At 60.4% G+C, this 17096-nt stretch overlaps 1 protein-coding gene across 1 annotated transcript in view; it reads right to left on the minus strand.

Moving 5' to 3' along the window:
* LOC144955212 (geranylgeranyl transferase type-2 subunit alpha-like) overlaps window positions 1-12656 on the minus strand; it is a gene marked incomplete at its 3' end in the record, with an annotated part of 25508 nt that extends 12852 nt beyond the window's left edge. Inside the window, exons 1-5 of the mRNA XM_078885518.1 lie at window positions 12599-12656; window positions 10431-10555; window positions 4913-5100; window positions 2819-3478; window positions 1624-1707 (exon numbers count right to left, since the gene is read on the minus strand). Of these exons, the coding sequence (XP_078741644.1) occupies window positions 1624-1707; window positions 2819-3478; window positions 4913-5100; window positions 10431-10555; window positions 12599-12619 (1078 nt within the window). The remainder of the gene's footprint in view (window positions 1-1623; window positions 1708-2818; window positions 3479-4912; window positions 5101-10430; window positions 10556-12598) is intronic.
* Window positions 12657-17096: the final 4440 nt, after the last annotated feature.

Genomic DNA, 17096 nt, shown 5'->3' on the forward strand with positions numbered 1-17096 from the left:
TCTGCGTGAGTCTATGGGTCTCTGTGTGAGTCTATGGGTCTCTGTGTGAGTCTACGGGTCTCTGCGTGAGTCTATGGGTCTCTGTGTGAGTCTATGGGTCTCTGCGTGAGTCTATGGGTCTCTGTGTGAGTCTATGGGTCTCTGTGTGAGTCTACGGGTCTCTGCGTGAGTCTAGGGGTCTCTGTGTGAGTCTACGGGTCTCTGCGTGAGTCTACGGGTCTCTGTGTGAGTCTATGGGTCTCTGTGTGTGAGTCTACGGGTATCTGCTGTGTGAGTCTATGGGTCTCTGTGTGAGTCTATGGGTCTCTGTGTGTGAGTCTACGCGTCTCTGCGTGAGTCTATGGGTCTCTGCGTGAGTCTATGGGTCCCTGCGTGAGTCTATGGGTCTCTGTGTGAGTCTATGGGTCTCTGTGTGAGTCTATGGGTCTCTGTGTGAGTCTATGGTTCTCTGCGTGTGTCTATGGGTCTCTGTGTGAGTCTATGGGTCTCTGTGTGTGTCTACGGGTCTCTGTGTGAGTCTATGTGAGTCTACGGGTCTCTGTGTGAGTCTATGTGAGTCAATGTGAGTCTACGGGTCTCTGCGTGAGTCTATGGGTCTCTGTGTGAGTCTACGGGTCTCTATGTGAGTCTATGGGTCTCTGTGTGAGTCTATGTGTCTCTGTGTGAGTCTATGTGAGTCTGTGTGAGTCTATGGGTCTCTGTGTGAGTCTATGTGTCTCTGTGTGAGTCTATGTGAGTCTATGTGTCTCTGTGTGAGTCTATGGGTCTCTATGTGAGTCTATGTGTCTCTGCGTGAGTCTATGGGTCTCTGTGTGAGTCTATGTGTCTCTGTGTGAGTCTATGTGAGTCTGTGTGAGTCTATGGGTCTCTATGTGAGTCTACGGGTCTCTGTGTGAGTCTATGTGAGTCTATGTGTCTCTGCGTGAGTCTATGTGTCTCTATGTGAGTCTATGTGTCTCTGCGTGAGTCTATGGGTCTCTGTGTGAGTCTATGGGTCTCTGTGTGAGTCTATGTGTCTCTGTGTGAGTCTATGTGAGTCTATGTGTCTCTGTGTGAGTCTATGGGTCTCTATGTGAGTCTATGTGTCTCTGCGTGAGTCTATGGGTCTCTGTGTGAGTCTATGGGTCTCTGTGTGAGTCTATGTGTCTCTGCGTGAGTCTATGGGTCTCTGCGTGAGTCTATGGGTCTCTGTGTGAGTCTATGTGTCTCTGTGTGAGTCTATGTGAGTCTATGTGTCTCTGTGTGAGTCTATGGGTCTCTATGTGAGTCTATGTGTCTCTGCGTGAGTCTATGTGTCTCTGTGTGAGTCTATGTGAGTCTGCGTGAGTCTACGGGTCTCCGAACTGACATCACTCTGCGTCGCACGGGGGCGACGGTTCGCCAATCATCCGGTGCGTGCGGTGTGCGCGACGCCGAGCGCAGAGGTGCGGCCAGGTGAGTTTGAGGAGTGGGGAGAGAGAGGTGGGTGGGTGGGGGGGGCAGCAGGGAAGACAAAGGCGGACGGGAGGGGGGCGGGGGCAGTGAGAGGGGGGAGGGGGCAGTGAGAAGAGGCAGTGGGAGGGGGCAGTGGGAGGGGGCAGTGGGAGGGGGGAGGGGGCAGTGAGAGGGGGCAGTGAGAGGCACCTCTGCCCAGTAGCCAGCGGTGGTAGAGCCAGGCGCTCTGATCGTCAGGGTCGGTGAAGATGGCATTCTGGACCAACTCGAACTCTGCCATCACCACCATCATCACCACCAACATCAACAACGTCGTCAACATCAACATCGTCAACATCGTCACCACCACCAACATCAACATCGTCGTCACCATCAACATCGTCAACATCGTCACCATCAACATCGTCACCACCACCAACATCAACATCGTCACCATCAACATCGTCACCATCAACATCGTCAACATCAACATCATCGCCAACAACATCGTCGCCATCAACATCATCACCACCACCACCACCACCACCACCGTCACCACCACCACCATCACCACCACCACCACCGTCACCATCATCACCATCATCACCACCAATGTCACCACCACTACCACCACCTCCATCACCACCGTCACCACCACCACCGCCACCACCGCCACCAGCACCACCACCACCACCGCCACCACCGTCACCACCACCACCGTCACCACCACCACCGCCACCACCACCACCACCACCGCCGCCACCGCCACCACCACCACCACCACCACCACCGTCACTACCGCCACCACCACCACCACCACCGTCACCACCATCACCACCGTCACCGCCACCACCGCCACCACCACCACCACCATCATCACCACCACCGTCACCATCATCACCACCACCATCACCACCACCACCACCGTCACCATCATCACCACCACTACCACCTCCATCACCATCACCATCACCACCACCACCACCACCGCCACCACCACCGTCACCAACGTCACCACCACCACCACCTCCATCACCACCACCACCACCACCGCCACCACCACCGCCACCACCACCACCACCGTCACCACCACCACCACCACCACCACCTCCACCACTGCCACCACCACCACCACCTCTATCACCACCACCACCACCACCATCACCACCGCCACCACCACCATCACCACCGTCACCACCACCACCACCGCCACCACCACCGCCACCACCACCACCACCATCATCACCACCACCACCACTGTCACCATCATCACCACCACCATCACCACCACCACCGTCACCATCATCACCACCGTCACCACCACCACCACCACCACCCCCACAGTCACCACCACCGTCACCACCACCACCGTCACCACCACCGTCACCACCACCACCGCCACGACCTGCGGGCAGGGCGTCAGCGTGTGGCCTGGCTGTGCGGGGACCGGCGACCGCCAGCTGCTGTGCGCGGTAGTGCCACGAAGAGAAGTTGGAGAAGTTGCTGGAGAGGAGGCCGTGGGTGAACGCCAGCTCCGCACCGGCACTGAGCCCGGCATCATCGGCACCGGCACTGAGCCCGGCATCGTCGGCACCGGCACTGAGCACGGCATCATCGGCACCGGCACTGAGCCCGGCATCGTCGGCACCGGCACTGAGCCCGGCATCGTCGGCACCGGCACTGAGCCCGGCATCATCGGCACCGGCACTGAGCACGGCATCGTCGGCACCGGCGGTATCGGCATCGTCGGCACCGGCACTGAGCCCGGCATCGTCGGCACCGGCACTGAGCCCGGCATCGTCGGCACCGGCACTGAGCCCGGCATCGTCGGCACCGGCACTGAGCCCGGCATCATCGGCACCGGCACTGAGCCCGGCATCATCGGCACCGGCACTGAGCCCGGCATCGTCGGCACCGGCACTGAGCCCGGCATCGTCGGCATCGGCGGTATCGGCATAGGCGGTATCGGCACCGTCAGGGGTTGGCACGGCCGCGGCGTTGGCACGGAGCGCCAGGTCGGCACGGCCGCGCGCCACCACGAACCGGCGGTGGTCCCAGCAGTGGACTGGGGAGGGGAGGGAGGGGGGGGGAGTGGGTGGGTGGGTGGGTGGGTGAGTGGGTCAGTGAGAGGGTAAGTGAGTGGGTGGGTGGGTGAGTGGGTGGGGGGGTGAGTGAGTGGGTGGGTGGGTGAGTGGGTCAGTGAGAGGGTAAGTGAGTGGGTGGGTGGGTGAGTGGGTGGGTGGGTGAGTGGGTGGGTGGGTGGTTGGGTGAGTGAGTGGGGTGTGGGTGAGTGGGTGTGTGAGTGGGTGGGGGGGTGTATGGGTGAGTGGGTGGGTGGGTGGGTGAGTGGTTGGGTGGGTGGGTGGATGAGTGGGTGGGTGAGTGAGTGGGTGAGTGGGTGGGTGGGTGAGTGGGTGGGTGGGTGAGTGAGTGAGTGAGTGGGTGGGTGAGTGAGTGAGTGAGTGAGTGAGTGAGTGAGTGTGGGTGGGTGAGTGGGTGGGTGAGTGGGTGGGTGGGTGAGTGGGTGGGTGGGTGAGTGGGGGGGTGGGGTGGGTGGGTGAGTGGGTAAGTGGGTGAGTGGGTAAGTGGGTGGGTGGGTGGGTGAGTGAGTGGGTGAGTTGGTGGGTGAGTGGATGGGTGGGTGGGTGAGTGAGTGGGTGAGTGGGTGGGTGGGTGGGTGGGTGGGTGGGGGGGTGTGGGGGTGGGTGGGTGAGTGGGTAAGTGGGTGAGTGGGTAAGTGGGTGAGTGGGTAAGTGGTTGGGTGGGTGGGTGAGTGAGTGGGTGGGTGGGTGGGTGAGTGGGGGGGTGAGTGGGTGGGTGGGCGAGTGGGTGGGTGGGTGAGTGGGTGGGTGAGTGAGTGAGTGGGTGGGTGGGTGAGTGGGTGGGTGGGTGAGTGGGTGGGTGAGTGGGTGGGTGAGTGGGTGGGTGGGTGTGGGTGAGTGAGTGGGTGGGTGATTGGGTGGGTGGGTGGGTGAGTGGGTGAGTTGGTGGGTGTGGGTGAGTGGGTGGGTGGGTGAGTGGGTGGGTGAGTGGGTGAGTGGGTGGGTGAGTGGGTGGTGAGTGGGTGAGTGGGGGGTGGGTGAGTGGGTGGGGTGGGTGAGTGGGTGAGTGGGTGGGTGAGCGTGAGGTGGGGTGGGTGAGGAGTGAGTGAGTGGGTGGGTGAGTGAGTGAGTGGGTGAGTAAGTGAGTGAGTGGGTGGGTGAGTGAGTGAGTGGGTGAGTGGGTGGGTGAGTGGGTAAGTAAGTAAGTGAGTGGGTAGGTGGGTGGGTGGGTGAGTGAGTGGGTGAGTGGGCGGGTGAGTGGGTAAGTAAGTAAGTGAGTGGGTAGGTGGGTGAGTGGGTGAGTGAGTGGGTGAGTGGGCGGGTGAGTGGGTAAGTAAGTAAGTGAGTGGGTAGGTGGGTGGGTGGGTGAGTAAGTGAGTGAGTGGGTGGGTGAGCATAGCCCCGGGTGAGCGTCTGCGTGGACGCCGAGGTGGAGGAGGACGAGGAGGTGGACCCACAGTTGCGTTCGTCGCACTGCAGGAACGCCCCGGTGAGCTGCAGCTCGCGTGCCCAGGGCGGGCGCGGCGCCAGCAGCAGCGCCCAGGCTCGCTGGTGCCAGGCGCAGTACGACTTGGGGCTGGCGCGCAGGCAGGCGGCGCTCAGATCCAGCTCCACCTCCACCGCCGCCTGGAGCTGCTCCAGCGAGCTGCGGGAGGGAGGTGGGAGGAGGGGGCGGGGCATGGAGGTCAGGGGGCGGGGCATTGGGGCGGAGCATGGAGGGGGAGGGACATGGAGGAGGAGGGGGGCGGGGGCATGGGAGGGGGCGGGGCATGGAGGGGGAGGAGCATGGAGGGGGAGGGACATGGAGGAGGAGGGGGCAGGGCATGGGAGGGGGAGGGGCATGGAGGGGGGCGGGGCATGGAGGGGGCGGGGCATTGGGGCGGAGCATGGAGGGGGAGGGACATGGAGGAGGAGGGGGCGGGGCATGGGAGGGGGCGGGGCATGGAGGGGGAGGAGCATGGAGGAGGAGGGGGCAGGGCATGGGAGGGGGAGGGGCATGGAGGGGGGCGGGGCATGGAGGAGGGGGCAGGGCATGGGAGGGGGAGGGGCATGGAGGGGGGCGGGGCATGGAGGGGGCGGGGCATGGAGGGGGAGGGACATGGAAGAGGAGGGGGCAGGGCATGGGAGGGGGCGGGGCATGGGAGGGGGGCGGGGCATGGGAGGGGGAGGGGCATGGAGGGGGCGGAGCATGGGGGGGCGGGGCATGGTAGGGGGTGGGGCTTGCGAGGGGGAGGGGCATGGGGGGGAGGGGCATGGGGGGGAGCATGGAGGTCACGGGGGGGGTCACGGGGTGGCGGGGGGTCACGCCGGGGTCACGCCGGGGTCACTGGGGCACGGGGACACTGGGACACTGGGGCACTGGGACACTGGGACACTGAGACACTGGGACACTGAGACACTGAGACACTGGGACACGGGGACACGGGGACACGGGGACACGGGGACACTGGGACACTGGGACACTGGGACACTGGGACACTGGGACACTGAGACACTGAGACACTGGGACACGGGGACACGGGGACACGGGGACACTGGGGCACTGGGGCACTGGGGCACTGGGACACTGGGACACTGGGACACTGGGACACTGGGACACTGGGACACTGGGACACGGGGACACGGGGACACGGGGACACGGGGACACGGGGACACGGGGACACGGGGACACGGGGACACGGGGACACGGGGACACGGGGACACGGGGACACGGGGACACGGGGACACGGGGACACTGGGACACTGGGACACTGGGACACTGGGACACTGGGACACTGGGACACTGGGACACTGGGACACTGGGACACTGGGACACGGGGACACGGGGACACGGGGACACGGGGACACGGGGACACTGGGACACTGGGACACTGGGACACGGGGACACGGGGACACGGGGACACGGGGACACTGGGACACTGGGACACTGGGACACTGGGACACTGGGACACTGGGACACTGGGACACGGAGACACGGGGACACGGGGACACGGGGACACTGGGACACTGGGACACTGGGACACTGGGACACTGGGACACTGGGACACTGGGACACTGGGACACTGGGACACGGGGACACGGGGACACGGGGACACGGGGACACGGGGACACGGGGACACGGGGACACGGGGACACGGGGACACGGGGACACGGGGACACTGGGACACTGGGACACTGGGACACGGAGACACTGGGACACGGGGACACGGGGACACGGGGACACTGGGACACTGGGACACTGGGACACTGGGACACGGGGACACGGGGACACGGGGACACGGGGACACTGGGACACTGGGACACTGGGACACTGGGACACTGGGACACTGGGACACTGGGACACTGGGACACTGGGACACTGGGACACGGAGACACGGAGACACTGGGACACTGGGACACTGGGACACGGGGACACGGGGACACGGGGACACTGGGGCACTGGGGCACTGGGGCACTGGGACACTGGGACACTGGGACACTGGGACACTGGGACACTGGGACACTGGGACACGGGGACACGGGGACACGGGGACACGGGGACACGGGGACACGGGGACACGGGGACACGGGGACACGGGGACACGGGGACACGGGGACACGGGGACACTGGGACACTGGGACACTGGGACACTGGGACACTGGGACACTGGGACACTGGGACACGGGGACACGGGGACACGGGGACACGGGGACACTGGGACACTGGGACACTGGGACACTGGGACACGGGGACACGGGGACACGGGGACACGGGGACACTGGGACACTGGGACACTGGGACACTGGGACACTGGGACACTGGGACACGGAGACACGGAGACACGGAGACACTGGGACACTGGGACACTGGGACACTGGGACACGGGGACACGGGGACACGGGGACACTGGGACACTGGGACACTGGGACACTGGGACACTGGGACACTGGGACACTGGGACACTGGGACACTGGGACACGGGGACACGGGGACACGGGGACACGGGGACACTGGGACACTGGGACACTGGGACACTGGGACACTGGGACACTGGGACACTGGGACACTGGGACACTGGGACACGGAGACACGGAGACACTGGGACACTGGGACACTGGGACACGGGGACACTGGGACACTGGGACACTGGGACACTGGGACACTGGGACACTGGGACACTGGGACACTGGGACACTGGGACACTGGGACACTGGGACACTAGAGACACTGGGACACGGAGACACTGGGACACTGGGACACTGAGACACTGGGACACTGGGACACTGGGACACGGGGACACGGGGACACGGGGACACGGGGACACGGGGACACTGGGACACTGGGACACTGGGACACGGGGACACGGGGACACGGGGACACTGGGACACTGGGACACTGGGACACTGGGACACTGGGACACGGGGACACTGGGACACTGAGACACGGGGACACTGGGACACTGGGACACTGGGACACTGGGACACTGGGACACTGGGACACTGGGACACTGGGACACTGGGACACGGGGACACGGGGACACGGGGACACTGGGACACTGGGACACTGGGACACTGGGACACTGGGACACTGGGACACTGGGACACTGGGACACGGAGACACGGAGACACGGAGACACTGGGACACTGGGACACTGGGACACTGGGACACTGGGACACGGGGACACTGGGACACGGGGACACTGGGACACTGGGACACTGGGACACTGGGACACTAGAGACACTGGGACACGGAGACACTGGGACACTGGGACACTGAGACACTGAGACACTGGGACACTAGAGACACTGGGACACGGAGACACTGGGACACTGGGACACTGGGACACTGGGACACGGGGACACTGGGACACTGAGACACGGGGACACTGGGACACTGGGACACTGGGACACGGGGACACTGGGACACTGGGACACTGGGACACTGGGACACTGGGACACGGGGACACGGGGACACGGGGACACTGGGACACTGGGACACTGGGACACTGGGACACTGGGACACGGAGACACGGAGACACGGAGACACTGGGACACTGGGACACTGGGACACTGGGACACGGGGACACTGGGACACGGGGACACTGGGACACTGGGACACTGGGACACTGGGACACTGGGACACTGGGACACTGGGACACTAGAGACACTGGGACACGGAGACACTGGGACACTGGGACACTGAGACACTGAGACACTGGGACACTGGGACACGGGGACACGGGGACACGGGGACACGGGGACACGGGGACACTGGGACACTGGGACACTGGGACACGGGGACACGGGGACACGGGGACACTGGGACACTGGGACACTGGGACACTGGGACACTGGGACACGGGGACACTGGGACACTGAGACACGGGGACACGGGGACACTGGGACACTGGGACACTGGGACACGGGGACACGGGGACACTGGGACACTGGGACACTGGGACACTGGGACACTGGGACACTGGGACACTGGGACACTGGGACACTGAGACACTGGGACACGGGGACAGGGAGACACTGAGACACTGGGACACTGGGACACGGGGACAGTGAGACACTGGGACACTGAGACACTGAGACACTGGGACACTGGGACACGGGGACAGTGAGACACTGAGACACTGAGACACTGGGACACTGGGACACTGGGACACTGGGACACTGAGACACTGGGACACGGGGACAGTGAGACACTGGGACACTGGGACACTGAGACACTGAGACACTGGGACACTGGGACAGTGAGACACTGGGACACTGGGACACTGGGACACTGAGACACTGAGACACTGGGACACGGGGACAGTGAGACACTGGGACACTGAGACACTGAGACACTGAGACACTGGGACACTGGGACACTGGGACACTGGGACACGGGGACAGTGAGACACTGGGACACTGAGACACTGAGACACTGGGACACTGGGACACTGGGACACTGGGACACTGGGACACTGAGACACTGGGACACTGGGACACTGGGACACTGGGACACTGGGACACGGGGACAGTGAGACACTGGGACACTGGGACACTGGGACACTGAGACACTGGGACACTGGGACACTGGGACACTGAGACACTGGGACACTGGGACACTGGGACACTGGGACACTGGGACACTGGGACAGTGAGACACTGGGACACTGGGACACTGGGACACTGGGACACTGGGACACTGGGACACTGGGACACTGAGACACTGGGACACTGGGACACTGGGACACTGAGACACTGGGACACTGGGACACTGGGACACTGAGACACTGAGACACTGAGACACTGAGACACTGGGACACTGGGACACTGGGACACTGGGACACGGGGACAGTGAGACACTGGGACACTGGGACACTGGGACACTGGGACACTGGGACACTGAGACACTGGGACACTGGGACACGGGGACAGTGAGACACTGGGACACTGAGACACTGAGACACTGGGACACTGGGACACTGGGACACTGGGACACTGGGACACTGGGACACTGAGACACTGGGACACGGGGACAGTGAGACACTGGGACACTGAGACACTGAGACACTGGGACACTGAGACACTGAGACATTGAGACACTGGGACACTGAGACACTGAGACACTGGGACACGGGGACAGTGAGACACTGGGACACTGAGACACTGAGACACTGGGACACTGGGACACTGGGACACTGGGACACTGAAACACTGAGACACTGGGACACGGGGACAGTGAGACACTGGGACACTGAGACACTGGGACACTGGGACACTGGGACACGGGGACAGTGAGACACTGAGACACTGAGACACTGGGACACTGAGACACTGGGACACTGAGACACTGGGACACTGAGACACTGAGACACTGGGACACTGAGACACTGACACACTGGGACACTGGGACACGGGGACACGGGGACACTGGGACACTGAGACACTGGGACACACGCTGGGGACACGGGGACACTGGGACACGCTGGGGACACCCACCTACGCTGCTGCATCTGCTGCAAGATTTCGCGTCTGAAGTTCCACAGGGTGTGCAGGTCGGGGTTCTGGGTGAGGACGCGGGCAGTGAGGTCCAGCGCCTCACCATCGTACTCACCAGCCGCACGCTGTCACACACACACACAGGTACACACACACACACACAGGTACACACACAGTGTACACACACACAGGTACACACACAGGTACACACACACAGTGTACACACACACACACAGTGTACACACACACACACAGTGTACACACACACACACAGGTACACACACACACACACAGGTACACACACAGTGTACACACACACAACGTGTACACACAGTGTACACACACACAGTGTACACACACACACACAGTGTACACACACACACACAGTGTACACACACACACAGGTACACACACGTGTACACACACACAGGTACACACACACACACAGTGTACACACACACACACAGTGTACACACACACACAGGTACACACACGTGTACACACACACAGTGTACACACACACACACAGTGTACACACACACACACAGTGTACACACACACACACAGTGTACACACACACACAGGTACACACACGTGTACACACACACAGGTACACACACACACACAGGTACACACACACACAGGTACACACACACACAGGTACACACACACAGGTACACACACACACAGGTACACACACACACAGGTACACACACACACAGGTACACACACACACAGGTACACACACACAGGTACACACACACAGGTACACACACGTGTACACACACACAGGTACACACACACATACAGGTACACACACACACAGGTACACACACACACAGGTACACACACACACAGGTACACACACACACAGGTACACACACACACAGGTACACACACACACAGGTACACACACACACAGGTACACACACGTGTACACACACACAGGTACACACACACATACAGGTACACACACACACAGGTACACACACACACAGGTACACACACACACAGGTACACACACACACAGGTACACACACACACAGGTACACACACACAGGTACACACACACAGGTACACACACGTGTACACACACACACAGTGTACACACACACAGGTACACACACACACAGGTACACACACACAGGTACACACACACACAGGTACACACACACACAGGTACACACACACAGGTACACACACACACAGGTACACACACACACAGGTACACACACACACAGGTACACACACACAGGTACACACACACAGGTACACACACACACAGGTACACACACACACAGGTACACACACACACAGGTACACACACACAGGTACACACACACACAGGTACACACACACACAGGTACACACACACACAGGTACACACACACACAGGTACACACACACACAGGTACACACACACACAGGTACACACACACACAGGTACACACACACAGGTACACACACACAGGTACACACACACAGGTACACACACGTGTACACACACACACAGTGTACACACACACAGGTACACACACACAGGTACACACACACACAGTGTACACACACACAGGTACACACACACACAGGTACACACACACAGGTACACACACACACAGGTACACACACACACAGGTACACACACACACAGGTACACACACACAGGTACACACACACAGGTACACACACACACAGGTACACACACACACAGGTACACACACACACAGGTACACACACACAGGTACACACACACAGGTACACACACGTGTACACACACACACAGTGTACACACACACAGTGTACACACACACAGGTACACACACACACAGTGTACACACACACAGTGGGTGAGTCTGCTGCTGTGTTGGTGGTGAGGAGTTGGTGAGGAGTCTGTGAGCTCACCTTGGTGAGGAGTGTGGGTCAGGAGTGTGGTGAGGAGTGTGGTGAGGAGTGTGGTGAGGAGTGTGGGTCAGGAGTGTGGTGAGGAGTGTGGTGAGGAGTGTGGTGAGGAGTGTGGTGAGGAGTGTGGTGAGGAGTGTGGTGAGGAGTGTGGTGAGGAGTGTGGTGAGGAGTGTGGTGAGGAGTGTGGTGAGGAGTGTGGTGAGGAGTGTGGTGAGTGTGGTGAGGAGGTGGTGAGGAGTGTGGTGAGTAGTTGGTGAGTAGCTCACCTTGGTGAGGAGGCGCCCCATGGCGGCTGAGTGTCTCTGCAGCTTGTCGCTTCTCTCTCGGTGAGCCTGCTGCTGTGGTGGTGGTGAGGAGGTGGTGAGGAGTGTGGCGAGGAGTGTGGTGAGGAGTGTGGTGAGGAGTGTGGTGAGGAGTGTGGTGAGGAGTGTGGTGAGGAGTGTGGTGAGGAGTGTGGTGAGTAGCTCGCCTTGGTGAGTCTCTCTGCAGCTTGTCGCTTCTCTCTCCGTGAGCCTGCTGCTGTGGTGAGTGTGGTGAGGAGTTGGTGAGGAGTGTGGTGAGGAGTGTGGTGAGGAGTGTGGTGAGGAGTGTGGTGAGGAGTGTGGTGAGGAGGTGGTGAGGAGTGTGGTGAGGAGTGTGGTGAGGAGTGTGGTGAGGAGTGTGGTGAGGAGTGTGGTGAGTGTGGTGAGGAGGTGGTGAGGAGTGTGGTGAGTAGTTGGTGAGTAGCTCACCTTGGTGAGGAGGCGCCCCATGGCGGCTGAGTGTCTCTGCAGCTTGTCGCTTCTCTCTCGGTGAGCCTGCTGCTGTGGTGAGTGTGGTGAGGAGTGTGGTGAGGAGTGTGGTGAGGAGGTGGTGAGGAGTGTGGCGAGGAGTTGGTGAGTAGCTCACCTTGGTGAGGAGGCGCCCCATGGCGGCTGAGTGTCTCTGCAGCTTGTCGCTTCTCTCTCCGTGAGCCTGCTGCTGCTGTGGTGAGTGTGGTGAGGAGGTGGTGAGGAGTGTGGTGAGGAGTTGGTGAGTAGCTCACCTTGGTGAGGAGGCGCCCCATGGCGGCTGAGTGTCTCTGCAGCTTGTCGCTTCTCTCTCGGTGAGCCTGCTGCTGTGGTGAGTGTGGTGAGGAGTGTGGTGAGGAGTGTGGTGAGGAGGTGGTGAGGAGTGTGGCGAGGAGTTGGTGAGTAGCTCACCTTGGTGAGGAGGCGCCCCATGGCGGCTGAGTGTCTCTGCAGCTTGTCGCTTCTCTCTCCGTGAGCCTGCTGCTGCTGTGGTGAGTGTGGTGAGGAGGTGGTGAGGAGTGTGGTGAGGAGTTGGTGAGTAGCTCACCTTGGTGAGGAGGCGCCCCATGGCGGCTGAGTGTCTCTGCAGCTTGTCGCTTCTCTCTCGGTGAGCCTGCTGCTGTGGTGAGTGTGGTGAGGAGTGTGGTGAGGAGTGTGGTGAGGAGGTGGTGAGGAGTGTGGCGAGGAGTTGGTGAGTAGCTCACCTTGGTGAGGAGGCGCCCCATGGCGGCTGAGTGTCTCTGCAGCTTGTCGCTTCTCTCTCCGTGAGCCTGCTGCTGCTGTGGTGAGTGTGGTGAGGAGGTGGTGAGGAGTGTGGTGAGGAGTTGGTGAGTAGCTCACCTTGGTGAGGAGGCGCCCCATGGCGGCTGAGTGTCTCTGCAGCTTGTCGCTTCTCTCTCGGCGCTTTGCCTCCTGCTGCTGCTCCGTGGAGCGGATCTTCACCCGGCCGTGCTGCACACACACGCGGCGTCAACAACAACAACAACAGCAGCAGCAATCAACAACATCAACAACATCAACAACACAACAACAGCATTAACAACAACACAACAGCATCAACAACACATCAACAACAACAACAGCAGCAATCAACAACATCAACAACAATACAACAGCATCAACAACACATCAACAACAACAACAACAGCAGCAATCAACAACATCAACAACAATACAACAGCATCAACAACACATCAACAACAACAGCAATCAACAACAACAACAGCAGCAATCAACAACATCAACAACAATACAACAGCATCAACAACACATCAACAACAACAGCAATCAACAACAACAACAGCAGCAATCAACAACACAACAGCATCAACAACTTCAACAACACAACAACAGCATTAACAACAACACAAAAGCATCAACAACAACATCAACAACACAACAGCATCAACAACAAAACAACAACACAACAGCAATCAACAACAACAACAACAGCATTAACAACAACAACACAACAGCGTCAACAACATAACAGCAATCAACAACACCACAACAGCAATCAACAACACCACAACAGCAATCAACAACACCACAACACCATCAACAACAACGCAACAGCATCAACAACAACATCAACAACACAACAGCATCAACAACACCACAACGGCAATCAACAACACCACCACCACAACAACAGCAACACAACACCACAACACAAACAAGACAACAATCAACAACACGAAAGTTGAAACCCCCACGACGCCCGTGCCAGGCTAGGTGCACCTTGAGGCTACCACGTGAAGCGTCGAACGCCCGCCGGCTGGCAAGGAGGTCACGTGACAGACCCAGCAGGTGTCACGGGTCGGCTGAGATGACCGGTAGATGCACCACCAGCTGTAGCCCCCCTACTGTGCCAGGCTAGGTGCAAGAAGTCACGGGGCAGACCCAGCAGGTGTCACGGGTCGGCTGAGATGACCGGTAGATGCACCACCAGCTGTAGCCCCCCTACTGTGCCAGGCTAGGTGCAAGAAGTCACGGGGCAGACCCAGCAGGTGTCACGGGTCGGCTGAGATGACCGGTAGATGCACCACCAGCTGTACCCCCCCTACTGTGCCAGGCTAGGTGCAAGAAGTCACGGGGCAGACCCAGCAGGTGTCACGGGTCGGCTGAGATGACCGGAAGATGCACCACCAGCTGTAGCCCCCCTACTGTGCCAGGCTAGGTGCAGGAGGTCACGGGGCAGACCCAGCAGGTGTCATGGGTCCGCTGAGATGACCGGTAGATGTACCACCAGCTGTAGCCCCCCTACTGTGCCAGGCTAGGTGCAGGAGGTCACGGGGCAGACCCAGCAGGTGTCACGGGTCCGCTGAGATGACCGGTAGATGTACCACCAGCTGTACCCCCCCTACTGTGCCAGGCTAGGTGCAAGAACACGGGGCAGACCCAGCAGGTGCCATGGGTTGGCTGACTGAGATGACTGGTAGATGCACCACCAGCTGTACCCCCCCTACTGTGCCAGGCTAGGTGCAGGAGGTCACGGGGCAGACTCAGCAGGTGCCCTGGGTTGGCTGAGATGACCGGTAGATGCACCACCAGCTGTACCCCCCCTACTGTGCCAGGCTAGGTGCAGGAGGTCTTGGGACAGACCCAGCAGGTGCCACGGGTCGGCTGAGATGACCGGTAGATGCACCACCAGCTGTAGCCCCCTACTGTGCCAGGCTAGGTGCAGGAGGTCTTGGGACAGACCCAGCAGGTGTCACGGGTCGACTGAGATGACTGGTAGATGCACCACCAGCTGTACCCCCCCTACTGTGCCAGGCTAGGTGCAGGAGGTCACGGGACAGACCCAGCAGGTGCCATGGGTCAACTAAGATGACTGGTAGATGCACCACCAGCTGTACCCCCCTACTGTGCCAGGCTAGGTGCAGGAGGTCTCGGGACAGACCCAGCAGGTGCCATGGGTTGGTTGACTGAGATGACCGGTAGATGCACCACCAGCTGTACCCCCCTACTGTGCCAGGCTAGGTGCAGGAGGTCTCGGGACAGACCCAGCAGGTGCCATGGGTTGGCTGACTGAGATGACTGGTAGATGCACCACCAGCTGTACCCCCCCTACTGTGCCAGGCTAGGTGCAGGAGGTCACGGGACAGACCCAGCAGGTGCCACGAGTCGACTGACTGAGACGACTGGCTGATGCACCACCTGTGCCCCCTACTGTGCCAACTTGCTGTGAAGGACGCTACTGGGCAGTTGGAGGCAGTCGCCCTCCAACAGCAACGGAGGGCGGAGGAGCGACGCTCACAACAACGAGCGGTGCGCCGGGTGGCTAAAGCACAGCAAGTTGGCACAGTAAGGGGCACAGGTGGTGCATCAGCCAGTTATCCCAGTTAGCCAACCCATGGCACCTGCTGGGTCTGTCCCGAGAGCTCCTGCACTTAGCCTGGCACATCATCATCACCACCCACATCACCACCACCACCCAGATCACCACCACCCACATCACCACCACCCACATCACCACCACCACCCACATCACCACCACCCACATCACCACCACCACCACCCACATCACCACCACCCACATCACCACCACCCACATCACCACCACCCACATCACCACCACCCACATCACCACCACCCACATCACCACCACCCACATCACCACCACCCACATCACCACCACCCACATCACCACCACCCACATCACCACCACCCACATCACCACCACCCACATCACCACCACCCACATCACCACCACCCACATCACCACCACCCACATCACCACCACCCACATCACCACCACCCACATCACCACCACCCACATCACCACCACCCACATCACCACCACCCACATCACCACCACCCACATCACCACCACCACCACCCAGATCACCACCAACCACACCACCACCCACATCACCACCACCCACATCACCACCACCACCCACATCATCACCACCACCCACATCACCACCACCCACATCACCACCACCCACATCACCACCACCACCCACAGAACCCCATGGTACCACGTGAC

This window comes from Lampetra fluviatilis, unplaced genomic scaffold, assembly GCF_964198595.1.
Source record: "Lampetra fluviatilis unplaced genomic scaffold, kcLamFluv1.1 SCAFFOLD_521, whole genome shotgun sequence".
In the NCBI taxonomy this organism is placed as follows: domain Eukaryota; kingdom Metazoa; phylum Chordata; class Hyperoartia; order Petromyzontiformes; family Petromyzontidae; genus Lampetra; species Lampetra fluviatilis.